Source organism: Mauremys mutica, chromosome 1 (genome assembly GCF_020497125.1).
Source record: "Mauremys mutica isolate MM-2020 ecotype Southern chromosome 1, ASM2049712v1, whole genome shotgun sequence".
Lineage (NCBI taxonomy): Eukaryota > Metazoa > Chordata > Testudines > Geoemydidae > Mauremys > Mauremys mutica.
Window position 1 is genome coordinate 27,123,768 of NC_059072.1, and position 16,654 is coordinate 27,140,421.

Genomic DNA, 16,654 nt, shown 5'->3' on the forward strand with positions numbered 1-16,654 from the left:
ACCTAAATGTGCTGTGAGTACTCTCTGCCTCCTGATATCCTTGCAAGTTTTCCTCCCCGACTCCCTGAACTTGCTGTGCAAGCCTATAACAATGTCTGGTCTCAGGTGTTAAGCACATCTCAAGCTCTGGATCAATACAAATAAAGATTTACAATCCAAAGAACATTCTCCACCTCTTTGCAATTTTAAGGCTCTCTAGGTCAAAAGCAGGGCCTAATGGGTAGACAGCATTCTTCAGCTACTTAATAAATCCAGCAGTATTGCTACCTGCAATAAAGAGTAAAGGTAAATAATTTGTTGTTTCCTGAACACATCAGCAATATTCCAGATGCATTTTATTACATTTCTACCTTAGTGATCTATAAGATGAGAATGATGAGCGCACATTAGATATGAACTGTGAAAAACAGCAGCATTATGCAAATACCTGATACCTTGGATGCATCTTTAATCTATAATATATGTAGTACGATAGTTTCCTATCTGATGACTTTTAAAAACATATGCTTAAAATAGAAAGCTAGTTTAGCATAATTGAAAGTAATTAATTTTATACTAAATATTTAGTAATGGTACTCTTTGTTTTAAGTAACTAATTGATCCAAAATATGAATCTTCGGGACAGGTTAGACCCGATCCTGCAGTTCTCTCTCAGGGAGCAAAATGTGTAGGAGTTTTGCCCAAGTAAATTGAGTCCATTATTGCAAGTCACCAAAGTTTTAAATGGCCCTGAGAGTCTTATTTAAATTATTGACAGAATTCTTTGAGTGCAGTATTTCAGGTACCATTTCACAAGTGTTTTAGGAGCTAATATTTGATATGGTATCCAATAGTGGCATGCTTCCTTTGAAGATCTAATATAACACTGCACAATAATGCCTTGCTAATACATCTGCAAATAAAACTCTGGTAAAGTGCAAAAGATCAGTCAGTAGTTATACCAAAGAGCATACACATCCCTCAGAGTAACTGAAATATATCAGGTATGATTGAATGTACTCAAATATTAAAGAGAAGATATAAATGTCAAAGACCTAGCTGGAATTGGGCCATAGGAGTCACACTGTAAAAGTGTGAAAGCATCATCTTTGGGATGAGGACAGCCGTGAAAGCACAAGACTAGCATCCTTAACAAAAACACAGCATTTGGCAGCATGGCAAGAAGTGATGCCAAATGGTTAAGGAGAAAATAAAAATCTGTAGCAACCTTTTAACTGCTGGCTTTATGTGCCCTTTCAGAATTCGCCTTCAGAATCTAACTGCTGAATTTAGAATGATAATTGAGAACCCACTGAGAATTAATTGGCATGTGGCCTTTACACTTTCAGCAGCATCACTTGCTATCTAAAGAGCAAAACTAACCTCCTTTATTCCATCTCATTTTTATAGGTAGTCTCCCTGCTGTTCTGCAATTGTTAACTTTTATTCTGTATTGGCAAAGCTGACACATTAAGAACAATAAATCTGCCAGTCAAACACCATAGCTGCCCTGTTTTCCTGAAGATGGATGAGAAGCTTTTCTTAATGTATCCTTCCAGGTCTTTGTGACATGATTAGCACTTGTAAGTTTACAATAGCCCTCAAAATCCATCTAGCTTTGAGGCACCAAAATCCATATAGCTTTAAATCCCATGGCCACCAATTAGTCTATAAATCAGTGAGGTTTCAGAAAAACTGGGCCCAGTCCTTAAGAAATATTTCTGACTGGAGTACATCGGAGTATTTCTCTCATGAAGGGAGGGACTTAATTGAGGGAGGGAATCAATCCTGTGTACACTCAAACCAGTAGCGAAGCAGCTAGCATCTGTGGAAATTTTCTGAGCAAATATTTTTTCTTGCCCATCAACTGGATGTCACAAGTGTTAGGTACAATAAAACTCACTCAAAACCTGGATCTACAAGTGGATTAAAATAAGGTAAAAAAAATGCTAAGGATTGTGAATTAACACACTAAGGGTATGTCTACACTACAAGACTATTTCGAATCAACTTAAGTCGAATTTGTGGAATCGACATTATGAAGTCGAATTTGTGTATCCACACTAAATACACTAATTCGACTGTGTGAGTCCACAGTAACGGGGCCAGCGTCGACTTTGGAAGCGGTGCACTGTGGGAAGCTATCCCACAGTTCCCGCACTCCCCGCTGCCCATTGGAATTCTGGGATTTCCCCCCAATGCATGCTGGGGGAAAAAATGTGTTGAGGGTGGTTTTGGGTAACTGTCATCATTGAACCGTCAATCACGCCCTCCCTCCCTCCCTGAAAGCGTCTGCGGGCAATCTGTTGGTGCACTTTTCTGCTCAGTGACAGCGCGGGCACCACAGCACTGCGAGCACGGATCCCGCTGCAGTTATGGCCGTTGTCAACTCCTCGCGCCTTATCGTCCACCTCTTCCACAGTCAGCTGCTGAGAAATCGGGCTACTTTTCAATGGTGCTGCGAGCACTGGTGGACCATGGGGGACATTTTACCAACATCAACGTCGGGTGACCAGGCAAAGTTCATGACGCGCGTGTTTTCAGGAACTCTGCTCTGTTTAGACGCCTGCAGGAAGGTAGTTTCTTCCCGGACCACAAAATAACTCTTGGGGATGTGCAGATGCCTATAGTGATCGTCGGGGACCCAGCCTACCCGCTAATGCCCTGGCTCGTGAAGCCCTATGCAGGCGCCTTGCACAGCGACAAGGAACTCTTCAAGTACCAGCAAGCAGCGAGCAGCGTGACCTGTGACTGTTCAGTTTCTTTACATAGAAACTGAACCTGCCCCTGTTTCTTTACCAAGTTACTGTTGACTAGCATCTGCAGTTACATACCCCGTCCACCCCGCTTCCCCCACTTCCAACACACGTTTAAAAATAAAATACATGTTCCACTGTAACTTTACAAAGGTTTCTTTATTGATGACTTTGCGTTAAAGGGTTGAAACTGGGACACGGACTGTGCTGGGTAGGGTGTGCGGTGATGTAAAGACCGCCTCTAAACTCGAGGAATGACAGGCTCCTGCTCCCAGAGCGGTCTGCAGTGCCAGACTGGTTGTTTCAACGGAGCCTGCCATCCCTCCTTTTTGGGACTCTGTGTGCGGGGGCTATGTGGCCTTTTGGCGGGGGAGGACGGATACAGATTCCTCTGCTGCGTGGCTCTGTGGTCCAGGACAGGGACCGTTGCATGAGATCTGTAACCCCCCTCCCCCGCTACAAAGTCACGTACCCCACCACCCACACAGAACCTGCAAACTACCTCCCATACCGACCAGGGTGCCTACTGACTGCACTGTGTGTGTGACCTGCTGCTGATCCTGCCCCTGTGTCTGTACCCTGGTAAAGGTGATTGTCCTGTCCAATTACCAACCCCCTTCCCCCCCTTCAAACACAGTCTCCTCTAAAAGAACATGACGGAAACAGTAATTAACAGAAAAGTATTTTTTATTATCAACTAGACAGGGGATGAAACTGGGACGGGGGCTTGGGTGAGGCGGGCAGGAAAGGACTTCTCAAAATTTAGGGTATGAGAGCTTTTGGGTACTTGAGCACTCTGATGGGGTGCAGTGACAGTTTACACGGCCTCTGGCGCCCCTCCTTCTGGTTATTTTGGGTGAGGGGGGTATGGGACTTTGTGGCGGGGGAGGGCGGTTGCAGATACACTGCAGGGGGGCTCTGTCCTCCTGCCTGCGGTCCTGCAGAACATGCACAAGGCGCCGGAGCGTGTCCGTTTGCTCCCTCATTAGTCCAAGCAGCGTTTGAGTCACCTGCTTGTCTTCCTCACGCCACCTCTCCTCCAGTTCGCTGTGCGAACGCTGGTACAGAGAGAGGGTCTCCCTCCACTGGCTCTGCTGGTCCGCCTCGTCTCGGGAGCACCCCATAAGTTCAGCGAACATCTCGTCCCGTGTCTTTTTCTTTCGCCGCCTAATCTTTGCCAGCCTCTGTGAGGGGGATGCTGTGGCAGGTCTGGAGACAGTCGAAGCTGTGTGATGGGAAAAAGGGAGTGAATTCCTTGCAAAGATACATTTTTGTGAACAATGAACACAGTCTAGTCTGTGTCTGTGAACAAGAGCATGCACAGCACCTATCTCATGCGCACTCCTATTGCAGGCAATCCGGAAAGCATAAACTCTGCCCCTGTTCTACCCCATCGCAGTGTCCCCCGACCCTTGGAATTCCGGGTTGAGATCCCAGTGCCTGATGGTGCAAATTTCATTGTCGCGGGTGGTTCTGGGTACATGTAGTCACTCATTCCTTCCTCCGGGAAAGCAACGCCAGACAATCATTTCGAGCCCGTTTTCCCTGGATTGCCCTGGCATACGCCATAGCGTGGCAACCATGGAGCCTGTTTTGCCTTTTGTCACTGTCACCGTATGTGTACTAGATGCCGCGGACAGAGGTGATTCAGCAGCGCTACACAGCAGCATTCATTTGCTTTTGCATGACAGCACAGATGGTTATCAGCCATATTGTACCATCTACCATGCCATTGTAAATTGGCAAGGTGATGATGGTTACCAGACGTATTGCATTATACCTTCTGCTGCTGTCATAGGTGCCCCTGGCCGAGATCAGCCGGGGGCGCAAAAGACAAAACTGGGAATGACTCCCCGAGTCAATCCCTCCTTTATGGTATCTAAAAATAGAATAATTCCTGCATAGAAGATGGGGCTAGTGTAGTAGAGATCCAGTGTTTCAGAGAACCAGAGAGCACAGCCGCTCTGTGTCAGATTATGCAGGAATGATGAGCTGCATGGCATTCACAGGGGGTGCTCCTGCAACAACCCCACCTGTTGCTTCCCTCCTCCCCCAGCCTTCCCGGGCTACCGTTGCAGTGTCCCCTGATTTGTGTGCTACAGTAATAAAGAATGCAGGAATAAGAAACAGTGACTTGTTACTGAAATGAAATGAGGGGAAGGCAGCCTCCAGCTGCTATGATTGTCCAGACAGGACATTAAGCAGTGTGGTGGGAGAGGAAAACAGCATCCTGCTGCTATGACAGTCCAGGCAGTACAGAATCTTTTTTTTACACATGAAGGGTGGGGGCTGATGGAGCTCAGCCCCCTGTTGCTATGATGAAGACGGTTAGCAGGCCGTCTACTTATGGGCTGATGATGAGGACGGGTACCAGTCGTATTGCACTACACCATCTACAGCAAGGCTGATGATGATGACGACGGATATCAGTCTTATTGCACCATCAGCCACCCATGAGGCGGGGGGGGGAGGATGCTACAGTACAGTGCCGCAGCATCGCGTCTACCAGCAGCATTCAGTACACATAGGGTGACATTTAAAAGAGTCAAGAGACGATTTCTTTTCCTTTTCCTTCTGGGGGTGGGGGAGGGGGGTACATTGACGAGCTATGCCCTGAACCGCCGTGGACAATGTGTTTGACCGTACAGGTATTGGGAGATCAGCCAAGAATGCAAATGCTTTTTGGAGACTGCAGGAACTGTGGGATACCTTGCGTCCTCAGTCCCCCCTCCTTCCATGAGCGTCCATTTGATTCTTTGGCTTTCCGTTACGCTTGTCACGCAGCAGCGTGCTGACTCTCTGCTACGCCATCTGTCCGGAGATTTTTTAAAAATACTTTGGACCAGGCGTAACGTTATGGTAATTTTCCTAATTAGATGCAGGAGTCGCCGAGCGAGATCGCCCTGAGGAGGGTCACTGAAGGAGATAGAGAGCGCATGCTGCGTGAAAGCCAGCACAAACCAGGGCCCTATGCAGCTGTGCTCGGGGAGGCAATGCTCCCTGAGTACCTCATGAAAGCCTGGCGCGGAAAAGTGTGCTACCACGGAGCACCCAATAAGGCAGCTCTCCACAGGAACCTCCTGCAGAGGCTTTTCGATTTCCTCCTGGAGAGCTTCGTGGAGATCTCCCTGGATGATTTCTGTTCTATCCCCATATATATAGAGACCTCCTTTACACATACTTCAGATTCCTGTTATATTAAGAATAAAAGTTTACATGTTTAAAGCACTTACCGACTGCTCCTTCCCCTGATTCAGGGTCCGGGTTCACGTCCGGGGAGGGTTGGTAGGGGATCTCCGTGAGGGTGATGAAGAGATCCTGGCTGTCGGGGAAACCGGCGTTGTAAGCGCTGTCGCCTGCCTCGTCCTCCACAAACCCTTCCTCATCTTCCCCGTCCGCGAACATCGCCGAGGAACTGGCCGTCGACACTGTCCCATCGTCAGAGTCCACGGTCACTGGTGGGGCAGTGGTGGCAGGCTCCGTAGCGTCCGTTTGCCGCTTTGATTTTTGGTAGCCTTGTCTGGGGTCCTTGATTTTCACGTGGCGCTGCGTTGCATCCCGCCTGTATCCTCTGTCTCTCATGGCTTTGGAGACCTTCCCGTAGGTCTTTGCATTCCGTTTTTTGGAGCACAGCTACGAAAGCACAGACTCCTCGCCCCACACACTGATCAGATCCAAGACTTCCCGGTCAGTCTATGCTGGGTCCCTCTTTCTATTCAGAGATTACATGAACTCCTCTGCTGGAGAGCTGTGCATTGCTGCCGGTGCTGCTGAGCTCGCCCCGATGTCCAACCACGAAATGAGATTCTAACTGTCCAGACAGGAAAAGGAATTCAAATTTTCCCGGGACTTTTCCTGTGTGGCTGGTCAGAGCATCCAAGCTCGGACTGCTGTCCAGAGCGTCAACAGAGTGGTGCACTGTGGGATAGCTCCCGGAGCTACTAAGTTCGATTTGCATCCACACCTAGCCTAATTCGACATAGCCATGTCGAATTTAGCGCTACTCCCCTCGTCGGGGAGGAGTACAGAATTCGAACTAAAGAGCCCTCTATGTCGAATTAAATGGCTTCCTGGTGTGGACGGATGCACGGTTAATTCGAATTAACGCTGCTAAATTCGAATTAAAGTCCTAGTGTAGACCAGGCCTAACACATGAGCTTTAGGGCCATGTTGTTTCTTTTGATGCCACAAGCAGAGGGCATGGAGAGGAACAAGATCTGGTCCCAGGGGCATGGAAGAGGGGAATGCCTCCTCTGAGATGTCAGCAGATGTGAACCTCTGATGTGTTGATAGAGATCTAGAGAAGACAGAGTGGGGTTGAGAATAAAGATGAAACAAAGGGCCTCTGTGCAGATCCCCTGAGAGCTGCTGGTTTGGGGGACCAACCTTTCGTCCTTCTGAGTGCAGGCTCGACCACCATCCAGGGAAGAATGTGTAGGAATCTCTGTGAGGGCAGACTTTTTGGGCCCTCTGTGCCTGTCAGGGAAGTGTGATAATATAACCTTTCATGTGGTAAAGCTGCTGGAAGCATGGTGATCTCTTCATATGTTCCCCCTCTACACCCACGTCTTTATTTTACAAGGCTGGATATGAGAGCACATAAGATGCCACCTTCTCAGCTGCTACCTGCACAGAGCACATATTTCACAGTAACCATACAGTTCTGTAAATATCCCTTTTACTAATACTGGGCACATAGGACCTAAAGAAACATGAATATCACTATATTGCCCAACACACTGACGGCTGCTGTTCCAAGAGTCTACACCACATAGATACGCTAAACTGTGAGAAGAAAGATCAGGCTTAGTTTTGCTTCCACTAAATGGTATCAGTGGCATGCAGGAATCCTTGGGAGCATTTAAAATATAACAGAAGTTATCACTTTAATCATGGGCATATGGGGAAAAGTGGAGTTTATTAAGGGCAGTTTAAATATTATGCAGAATTAACATTTAAAAAAATCTTAAAAAATAAAATCCCTGCAGTCTCTTGAAGGAGAAATCATGCAAGCTTTTAAGAGTATTGGTACATACAATCATAATAATACTTCCCCAGTGTAGCATCTTTCATCTGATTCTCTCAAAGCAACCTCACAGAAATTAAATTAATTAATCCTCACAACACCCCCGTGAGGTAGGCAGGTATTATATCCTTTTTTTCAAATGGATAAAAGGTTAGGCATCCAGCCCTCTCATTTAACCACTAAGCCCCCTAAGTTTCTGTAACCCCACTGAGCCAAGCTCATAGCTGAGACCAAAAGAAAGAAAGCATAGACAACTTTGGAGGCTGACTGCAAATGTCAATGTTTTTAAAAGGTGAACTGAAAAGCAAAAATTAAAGCTGCGTTAAACAGATTTCTGTTATTAAAAACTTCTACTTAGCAGGCTTTGTGAGAGGAATTCATCACAAAAATAAGTTTTACATCATTTTAAATTTAATTCTTTTTTTCCTGCTGTGATGTACTAATTATGCTCTCTGGTCCATTGAACACATTACAAAACGCAACATCATATGTACTAGAAATCTGATTGCTTGATGCGTGGTGCAGTCTGAGATATTTTCAGTGAACCAGGCAGCACCACGGAAGGTATTTTTAAAAAGCAAGATACAGATTTAAAAGAGATATAACCCCTCCAGCTTCAGGACATAAGACAGACAATCACTACACCTGCCTGCTGTTAGGAAGACACTTCCTATCTGGGCGCATTGCTGTGTGGCTTTTCATCCCTTTCTGTAGAATCAGGTTAGAGATAGGTTCCAGTATGCAAATTGCTTTGTTCTTCTGTTCCTGTTTTTTAGTTCAGTTCCCCACCCCCTGCCACCCATTCAGTCTTGTTAGTGGTGGGCAGGGTTTAGCATAGATCTATCTTTCATTCTATTATTTTTTTCCTTTTCACTTGACTTTTAATAGCACTAAGATTCCAGTTGTCTCCAGTTCCTATAGGCTTATTTCTTCACTCTCTGGGACTGAGGTTTTACTGGTTCCTAATACTTGAAAAACTAACTCATGAAAGAAACAAAGGTTAAAAATAAGAATTAAACTGATGTGAAGAGAAGAGTAACAGGTCAGTACTGAATAGTGGAAATAATGTGTAATCAGAAAACAGTAAATTAATAGTCTCAACTGTTGATAAAAACTTACTTAAAACTCTCAGTGAAATGTACTATAGGAAATATAAAGCATATCTTTCAAATTATGTATTTATAATTAATTTTAAATATTAGATTCATCCCTCCTGTCTAACCTGATGTTCCTGTGTCAGATTCCTCAGTTACTCCATAACCATGACACCTCTGTCCCTCCCTTCCTTTTTCTTCCATTCCTCTCTGCCTCTGTCTGTCTCTCTCTCTTATATAAACACAGCCATCCTATTTATATCTCTTCTGATCTGTAGGAATTTTCTCTCTCTCACAGTTTCAGATTTTTTGGTTTCCTTAGGGTCAGGTCTTTCCTCTTCTTAACTTTTCCCGGTTATAGAGAAAAGATTATATCCGTGTTCAGTCATGTCCAGGGATAAAAATAAGAGGGATTCTCCCAGTGATTTTTTTTTCCAAATATATTTCTGGTGTTGCTTTTTGAGTTCTAAAAATAAATGCATTATAAATAGTCCTGTCATTCTTAACCTGCCTAGAAAGAAGAAGCTTAATGTTATCAGATAATAAGTACATTGAGGTCCGTTAGTGTTATCACTCAAATCGAAGCCCTCTGCTTTCAGCAATTCTGCTTTTTAATCGCAGAGAGTGCAGCAATGTAATCATCCAATATAGTTAATATTGTAAACCTTGTTTCTTAGAATGGAGCATTGTGCTCTGCCTAGCTCTGATGCCTCGTAATGGCACACTGTGCCTTTCATTTCTAGGTCACTGGTTCAAACCTAGCCCATGTCTGATGAAAAATTACTGAAAATTGCAACCACAGGATGGCTGATGGCTAAAATATGTAAAACAAATTGCTTAATCTCAGTTTAGTTGCCGGTGGACAGATGTCCATATGACAAAAAGACCATCACAACCAGAACTCTTACTAGCAATCTCATCAGGAACAAATGGACATAGAGATTAAAATCCAAAATGGCATGTAATTTTGAGTACCTAAGATTTTGGGTGACCAACTTTAGACATCAGTGACCTGATTTTCAGAAGTGCTGAGCATCTGCACTGCCCATTCTGTTCAGTTGCAGTTGTCACACAGCACCTCTGAAAACTAGGTCCCAGCTGTCTCAAATTGGACACGAATTACCTGAGGCTCTTATGAAGAATTTAGCCTTAACTGCTCTCTCTCCCTTTGAGGTTGTCCCTACAGATCAGGTTCACAACAGTGATGAACAGTGCAAATATAGTGATAGCCCTGACAATATGCATTAACTCTGTGCAGAGCCAGAAGGTAACTTAAAATGACTTGATGTATCTGCCTTATAAAGTACCACTATCTCTTTTCATTCCCCCTCCTCCTCAGCAGTAGAATCCTGTTGAATTAGCAGAGTGATTTAATCCAATAGCTGGCTGTTCTTTTTTGGGGGGGTTCCAAGAAATCCAGTCTCCTGGGATAATGGTTGTGCTTTGTCTGCCACTTCCCAGTGACAGATTTCACCCCAACTCTCAATGAACATATTGATTTACTTAAGACAAAAATAGCCCTCCCTTCATCTTCTACTCTCCCTGTTGCATAGTTTGATTCCAGTTCGTACTTTCTCTTCCAGTTAAAGAAAGTAGTTTATCAAACAGTTGCAAAAAATATGTCCTCCCACCTTTCAGTGGGCTACTTCTGGTCAGTGCTAAGATTATAGCACCTGGAAAGGCAATGAATGTCACCAGTCCCAGGGTATGGCTACACTGGCGAGTTGCAGCACTGGAAAGCCTCCACCAGCACTGCAATTAGTAAGTGGCCACACCTGCAGGGCACTTCCAGCGCTGCAACTCCCTGGCTGCAGCGCTGGCCGTACACCTCACTCAGCATGGGGAATAAGGATTCCAGCGCTGGTGCTGCAGCGCTGGTCATCAAGTGTGGCCACACACCAGCGCTGTGATTGGCCTCCAGGGTATAAGGATGTATCCCAGAATGCTTTTATAAATTACTCTCTTTGTTTTGTTATGCAGCCTCTCTTTGTTTTGTTGTGAACTCCGAGCTCCGTAGCTCCATTGATCCCGGAGCTGTTTATCTACAAACACAGCTCCTGTTTGCTGTGATCAATCTGTGAACAATCAAATGAGATAATGAGGCAGGCAGGGAGTGAGTGTTTGCTTGACAGAAACAGCGGGGGCAGAGGGGAGAAAGGGAGTCGTGTTGGTTGCAGGCTGTTTGCAGTTAACAGTTAGGGTAAGGGATCGGGAACATGTTCTGATTTTTCAAGTCAGGAAGCTAACACACAGTGTTGGCTCCAAAAATCCACTCTCTCTCTCTCCCCCGCTCCCTGTCACACTACGCCCCACCCCACCCCCCTCTTTTGAAAAGCACCGTTGCTGCCACTTGAATGCTGGGATAGCTGCCCATAATGCATCACTCCCAACAGCGCTGCAAATACTGCAAATGTGGCCACACACCAGCGCTGGTAGCTGTGAGTGTGGCCACACACCAGCGCTGGCCCTGCACAGCTGGACGACCAGCGCTGCAACTACCAGCGCTGCAGATTTGTAAGTGTAGCCATACCCCCAATGTGAGACTAACAGGTGGACTGTATTGGTCTTGGAGACTTAGAGACCTTTCTGTAGTCAGGGCAGAATACAATTAGATCCTTAGGGTACGTCCATACTACCCGCCGGATCGGCGGGTAGCAATTGACTTCTCGGAGTTCGATATATCGCATCTCATCTAGACGCGATATATCGAACTCTGAACGTGCTCCCGTCGACTCCAGAACTCCACCACCATGAACGGCGGTGGCGGAGTCGACGGGGGAGCCGCGGACTTCGATCCCGCGCCGTGAGGACGGGTAAGTAGTTCGAACTAAGGTAGTTCGACTTCAGCTACGCTATTTGCGTAGCTGAAGTTGCGTACCTTAGTTCGACACCCCCACCCCAGTGTAGACCAGGCCTTAGAATCTGAAATGGGCCTGGATGCAGCAGTAAGTCAGAGGAAGCGAGAGATGGGGCCTCTTCCATCTGGCCCATGGGGAGATAGAGGAACAATAAGAAATCTGTCAGGATTAGGGGAGATGGACTAGGCTGCCTTAGTGAGAAAAATCAAGAAGTACATTTGGAGGCGCCTATAGGAAGAATCTAGTGAGATCCAGATTAGTGTGAAAAGAAAGACCAGGGGAGTTCATGGGCCTGGAAGAGAAGAAAGAGAGAAGTTTTTGGAGGTGTGGGCAAACTTTTGGTGGATCTGGGTTCTGTTCAACTCTTGTCTATAGCTCTCCTGAACATAGCTGATACTATACATCGTAGGGCATAGACATCTTACATTCTTCTATCTAGAATCCAATAGTCAGTGTCAGGATGGGAAACCAGATGGAGATATGGGTAGAGAGATTCTAAATTTTAATTTATCTTCATGCAGAACTTTCTAGTTGTGACCACTAGACCAACCAAGAGGAGGATTATGACTTTTCAACACTCTACTCAAGTATCAAATATCAAGGCACCCAGCACAACCCTGTAGCCAGAATAGTGCAGGAGAGACCCACCCACATGCATGTACAGTCAGGGGCACTAGGACTCAGAAGGTCCCTTCCTCCTCTTCTCCCCCTCTCCTCCTCCCTTCCTACCATGTGGCTTCAGGGGAAATCTGCAGAGAGGAGCTAGCCAGAGACTCAAACCAATAGGAGCAGAAGCAGCCAAAGCAGGGACCTTTGGATCACTGGACATTTGGAGAACTTTCTACAGTTTTGGCTGGGCTTTGTCTGCTTGCTTCAAACCTTCCCCCTATCCCCTCTATTCACCTCAGTTTCACTCCACACCCGCTTCCTTATCCTCTTCTCCCCTGCCCTGTCCTCCTCGCCTCCCTTCCCTTCAGTGTCTCGTCTCCCTTCCCTTTACTTTCCACTTAGCTTACCCCCTCTTAAGTAACCCCCTCCCCCCAAAAAACCTGTGGCCTGAACATGACATTTGCCACCATTGCATTGTTCACTCTGCTTGTGTGTTCTACCCTTTTCCCCATCCTGTGTCTGTCTTGTCCACTTAGATTGTAAGCTCTGGGGTCAGGGACCATCTAGTCCTCTGTGTTGGATAAGCAGTTCTTGGTTGATTGTTAGGCACTACCATAATAAACATAATGAATAATAATAAAAATTAAAGGTTCTGCTGACAGGTGCTGCTGAAATTGTTATTCTAATGGGAATAACTCAGAGTGAAAGGGGAGGGCTACAGGAGAGACAATATCGGAGAGAAGGTGACTAGCACAGTGTCTGCCTTGGGGGAACATGAAAACAGTTGTACTAAAAGATGTTTTGGTCTTTACACATGTATTTTAGACACTTGTGAGGATTGAGATCAGAGAAATGGTGAATCTCCCTGTAGCTGTTCCTTGATGATTTAGCTAGTTCTTGTATAACATTTTTCATCTAGCTATCTTCAAGTGCTTTACAAAGGTAGTTTGTATTATTATCCCAACTATCCCAATTATTATTATTTACAGATAGGGAAACTGAGGCACAAAGATGTAAAATGACTCACCCAGGTCACCCAGCAGAGTAGGACAGAGCAAGGTATTGAACTCAGTTCTTCTGAATCCCAATCCAGTGGAGAAATGTTTTTGGATATCCAGTGAATTAGTGTCACCCCGGTTTTTCCTCTGATGTTGTGAAGGCCAAGACTGTAACAGGGTTAAAAAAAGAACTAGATAAGTTCATGGATGATAGGTCGATCAATGGCTATTAGCCAGGATGAGTAGGGATAGTGTCCCTAGCCTCTGTTTGCCAGATGCTGGGAATGGACGACCGGGGATTGATGATTACCTGTTCCGTTCATTCCCTCTGGGGCATCTGGCATTGGCCACTGTCAGAAGACAGGATACTGGGCTAGATGGACCATTGCGCTGACCTAATATGGTCTTTCTTCTGTTTTCTCTTTTTACACATTGCACCTGAAAAAAAAACACATTATTCTTCCAAGCGGACCACCCTTGAGATATCTCTACTGAAACTTACATAGCCACTGGATATTGTTCTTCTGGGTATTGTCAGACTAGATCCCCGCTCTGGAGAGAGCATGTTCCATTAGCGCTGTTGGGTACGTTCTCACTTTACCAAACATTCAAAGTGAGGTAATACAAAGGATCCAGGGACCCAAGATCCATTAGCTAGGGCTACACCAGTGTCCGTATTATTGTGCTATATCAGCATTCTTCAAAAGCAATATAAGGGAGTTTCTATTCCCAGGATTTCCTTATTCTCAAGAAAACAGGCAAACTTTGTCCTTAAAAGATTCAAGAACTTTTTAGAAGATTCAAGTTTAAACTAAAGCAACAACACGGCTACCCCTCTGATACTTGAAGTTTAAACTAGTGACCTTGGCCTCTTAATGCCCAGTTAAGTCCTCAGAACTGATTTTTAGCTCTTGACCTCAAGCATACATATATCTAGCTATACCTCAGATCAGTACTAAGAAATAGTTACCATTAAAGACAGTGGTGTTCCCCACATGCTTAGCTGCATGTGGAGGAGGGGGAGCTCATCTAAGATGCCAAGAGATCCATATTTATCCCTACTTAGACTGGCTGATTGATCTTATTCACCTCAGAAAGTGCACTCTGCCCCTGGACAATTTGTTCCCTGTTTCAACTGAAGATTAACAAAGTAAAATTAACCTTCATACTATCTCAGGTGATAATCTTCATAGGAGCTACTATCAGTTCAACTGGCACGGCACATCTGCTACAGGATAAACTTCTGCAGATGGGTGCACACCATTAAAATAATCAGATCTCAGCTGCAAATTACAATTGGGACCTACCTGAGATTACAGGGGTTCATAGCTTCCTACATTTCTTCACCCTGTTTTCTGGGTTCAGTAGAAGAAGTCTACAATAAGTAGAGCCCTGAAAATCTGCAGATATCCGTGAACCATCTTTGTGGATCGTGGATGGATGAGGATTCAAATTTTATATCTAGAGCCCTGAAAATCTGTGAATATTCACAGACCATGCTTGCGAATCGCAGATTGGATGTGGATACAAATTTGGTATCCGCGCAGGGCTCTAACAGTAAGTTTACCTCGCTTGGTCAAACTTGATTGACCACTATCCATCCCTCTAGAGGTCACAGATTCTTCTATGTGGTTTGATCATCCAGAGAAAGCATGCATGTTAAATAATCTTAGTAGACATTAGATCAAGGATTATGTAGAATAAGAATGTAAATTTGTCCCTAAAGTTAAAGATGTCTGTATCAGAACAGACTTGAGGCACACTGGTAGCAAGAGTGGGGGGAATCTTACACTGCAAGTGGCCATGCTATAACTCTTCTATGGATAAATAGAGGATGTCAGTCTCTGCTGCTGTCAACCCAACACCTTTCAAAAGCACATAAAGTAATTTCCTTTTAAAAGAGAAATAAAAATTCTTTTAGTTTCTTGAGTGGAAATCTCATTCTCAGAGCTATCATCATCTCAAAGAAATGGTATAAAAATATCAATTCCAGGAAGTTCAGCATTCTGGCATTGCAACATTCCTTTTGTTACAATTGAAGAAAAATTGGTATAAAAGCAAGGGCTGTTAGTGTTCGTACAAGCAGGCTTATGCTGTGAAGCTGTGGACAAGTTCTGCCATACAGCTCTGCAAATGCACCTTAGTAGAGCCTGCAAAGCTTTTTTACATTCTAATCTTTCCCCCAACCCACTCTGGCAGGCAGACTCTGATGCTGAATTGTTTGGTAGGTTTTTTTTAACTGAATGAATGTCTGGGTTGGTATAAGTAAAGCCCTGTAGACTCATTTTACTTGTGACTGGAACAAAATGCCACATGCCTGCCTTTTGAATAGAAACCCACCACTCCACCTAGCCTTTAGAATATTTCTTTTCTTTAGGAATTGTGTTCTACTCACAAAACATAAACTGTGTGTACCGGACTCTAATCTAGCACTGCTTTTATACAATGTAACTTTTTTACTTTCAGTGATATTAATTCCTATATTGGTGAAGTGAGATCAGAATCAAGCCCAATAACCTTTGCTTTAATTAACACTTGAACAGATTCCTTTTTCTGTTAATGTAAAAAGCTAATTCCGCTCAGATTGTGCAATTGAATAAACTTACAATTCTTACACCAGACAGTTATCTAACTATGTAAGTCAAAAGCTACTAAAAGTAGAGTAGAGGAGGATCTAGTAAGGGTGTGTGACCGGGGCTCGACCCTCTCCGAGGGTCAGAGGGGAGCCACACCGACTCACTACACCCCGTCTGGTCCGGGCAGGTCCCCGGTGTTCCTGGGCGACAAACACAAAATCCCAAGGTGCGGGCCCTCTGGCTCGGGGCTGAGCAAAGCACCAAGTTCAGGGAGCTCAGGCCCTCTGGTTCAGGGCTGAGCAGCAGTACAGTTTAAAGGGGCCCAGCCCTAGGTTCAGGCGGGGCACCAAACACAGAGTCACAACGCTCAGACCCTTTTGGCTCAGGGCTGAGCAAACAATAGTACCTAAACTCGGGCTCTTACGCCTGAGCGTTGGGTGAGGGGGAGTCTGCCACCCACGAGTGGGGTGGCAGGGGGGACGCAGGCCCACCCACTCCACTGCGTCCCAGCCCGGGGCCCTAGCAGCGGCTATCACCGCTGATGGTCAGTGGGGATCCTGACCGAAACACACTGATATAGGTTCGGGTGTGTCTGCAGCCTTACTGGGGTCGGCTACCCCCGGGCTACTTCCGGTCTCCCCCTCAGGGCCTACCTGGTCCGTGGCGTCGGTCCCCGGCCAGTCCATCAGCATGGGCTCCTCCCGCCCAGGGCTTGGTGGCAGGTCCGGCAGTTCCTCGGGGAAGTCCAGCCAGGCGTG

At 45.6% G+C, this 16,654-nt stretch overlaps 1 protein-coding gene across 5 annotated transcripts in view; it reads left to right on the forward strand.

Moving 5' to 3' along the window:
* The window catches only part of LHFPL3 (LHFPL tetraspan subfamily member 3), a 414,492-nt gene that overhangs the window by 289,500 nt on the left and 108,338 nt on the right, over positions 1 to 16,654 (forward strand). The window contains exon 3 of one of the 5 annotated variants that reach the window (XM_044979507.1): positions 1,390 to 1,738. The exons of the other annotated variants lie outside the window; for them this stretch is intronic. Within the exon in view, the coding sequence (XP_044835442.1) occupies positions 1,390 to 1,445 (56 nt within the window). The 3' untranslated portion in view covers positions 1,446 to 1,738. Of the gene's footprint in view, positions 1 to 1,389; positions 1,739 to 16,654 lie in introns of those variants that run through there. 5 annotated transcript variants of the gene reach the window in all.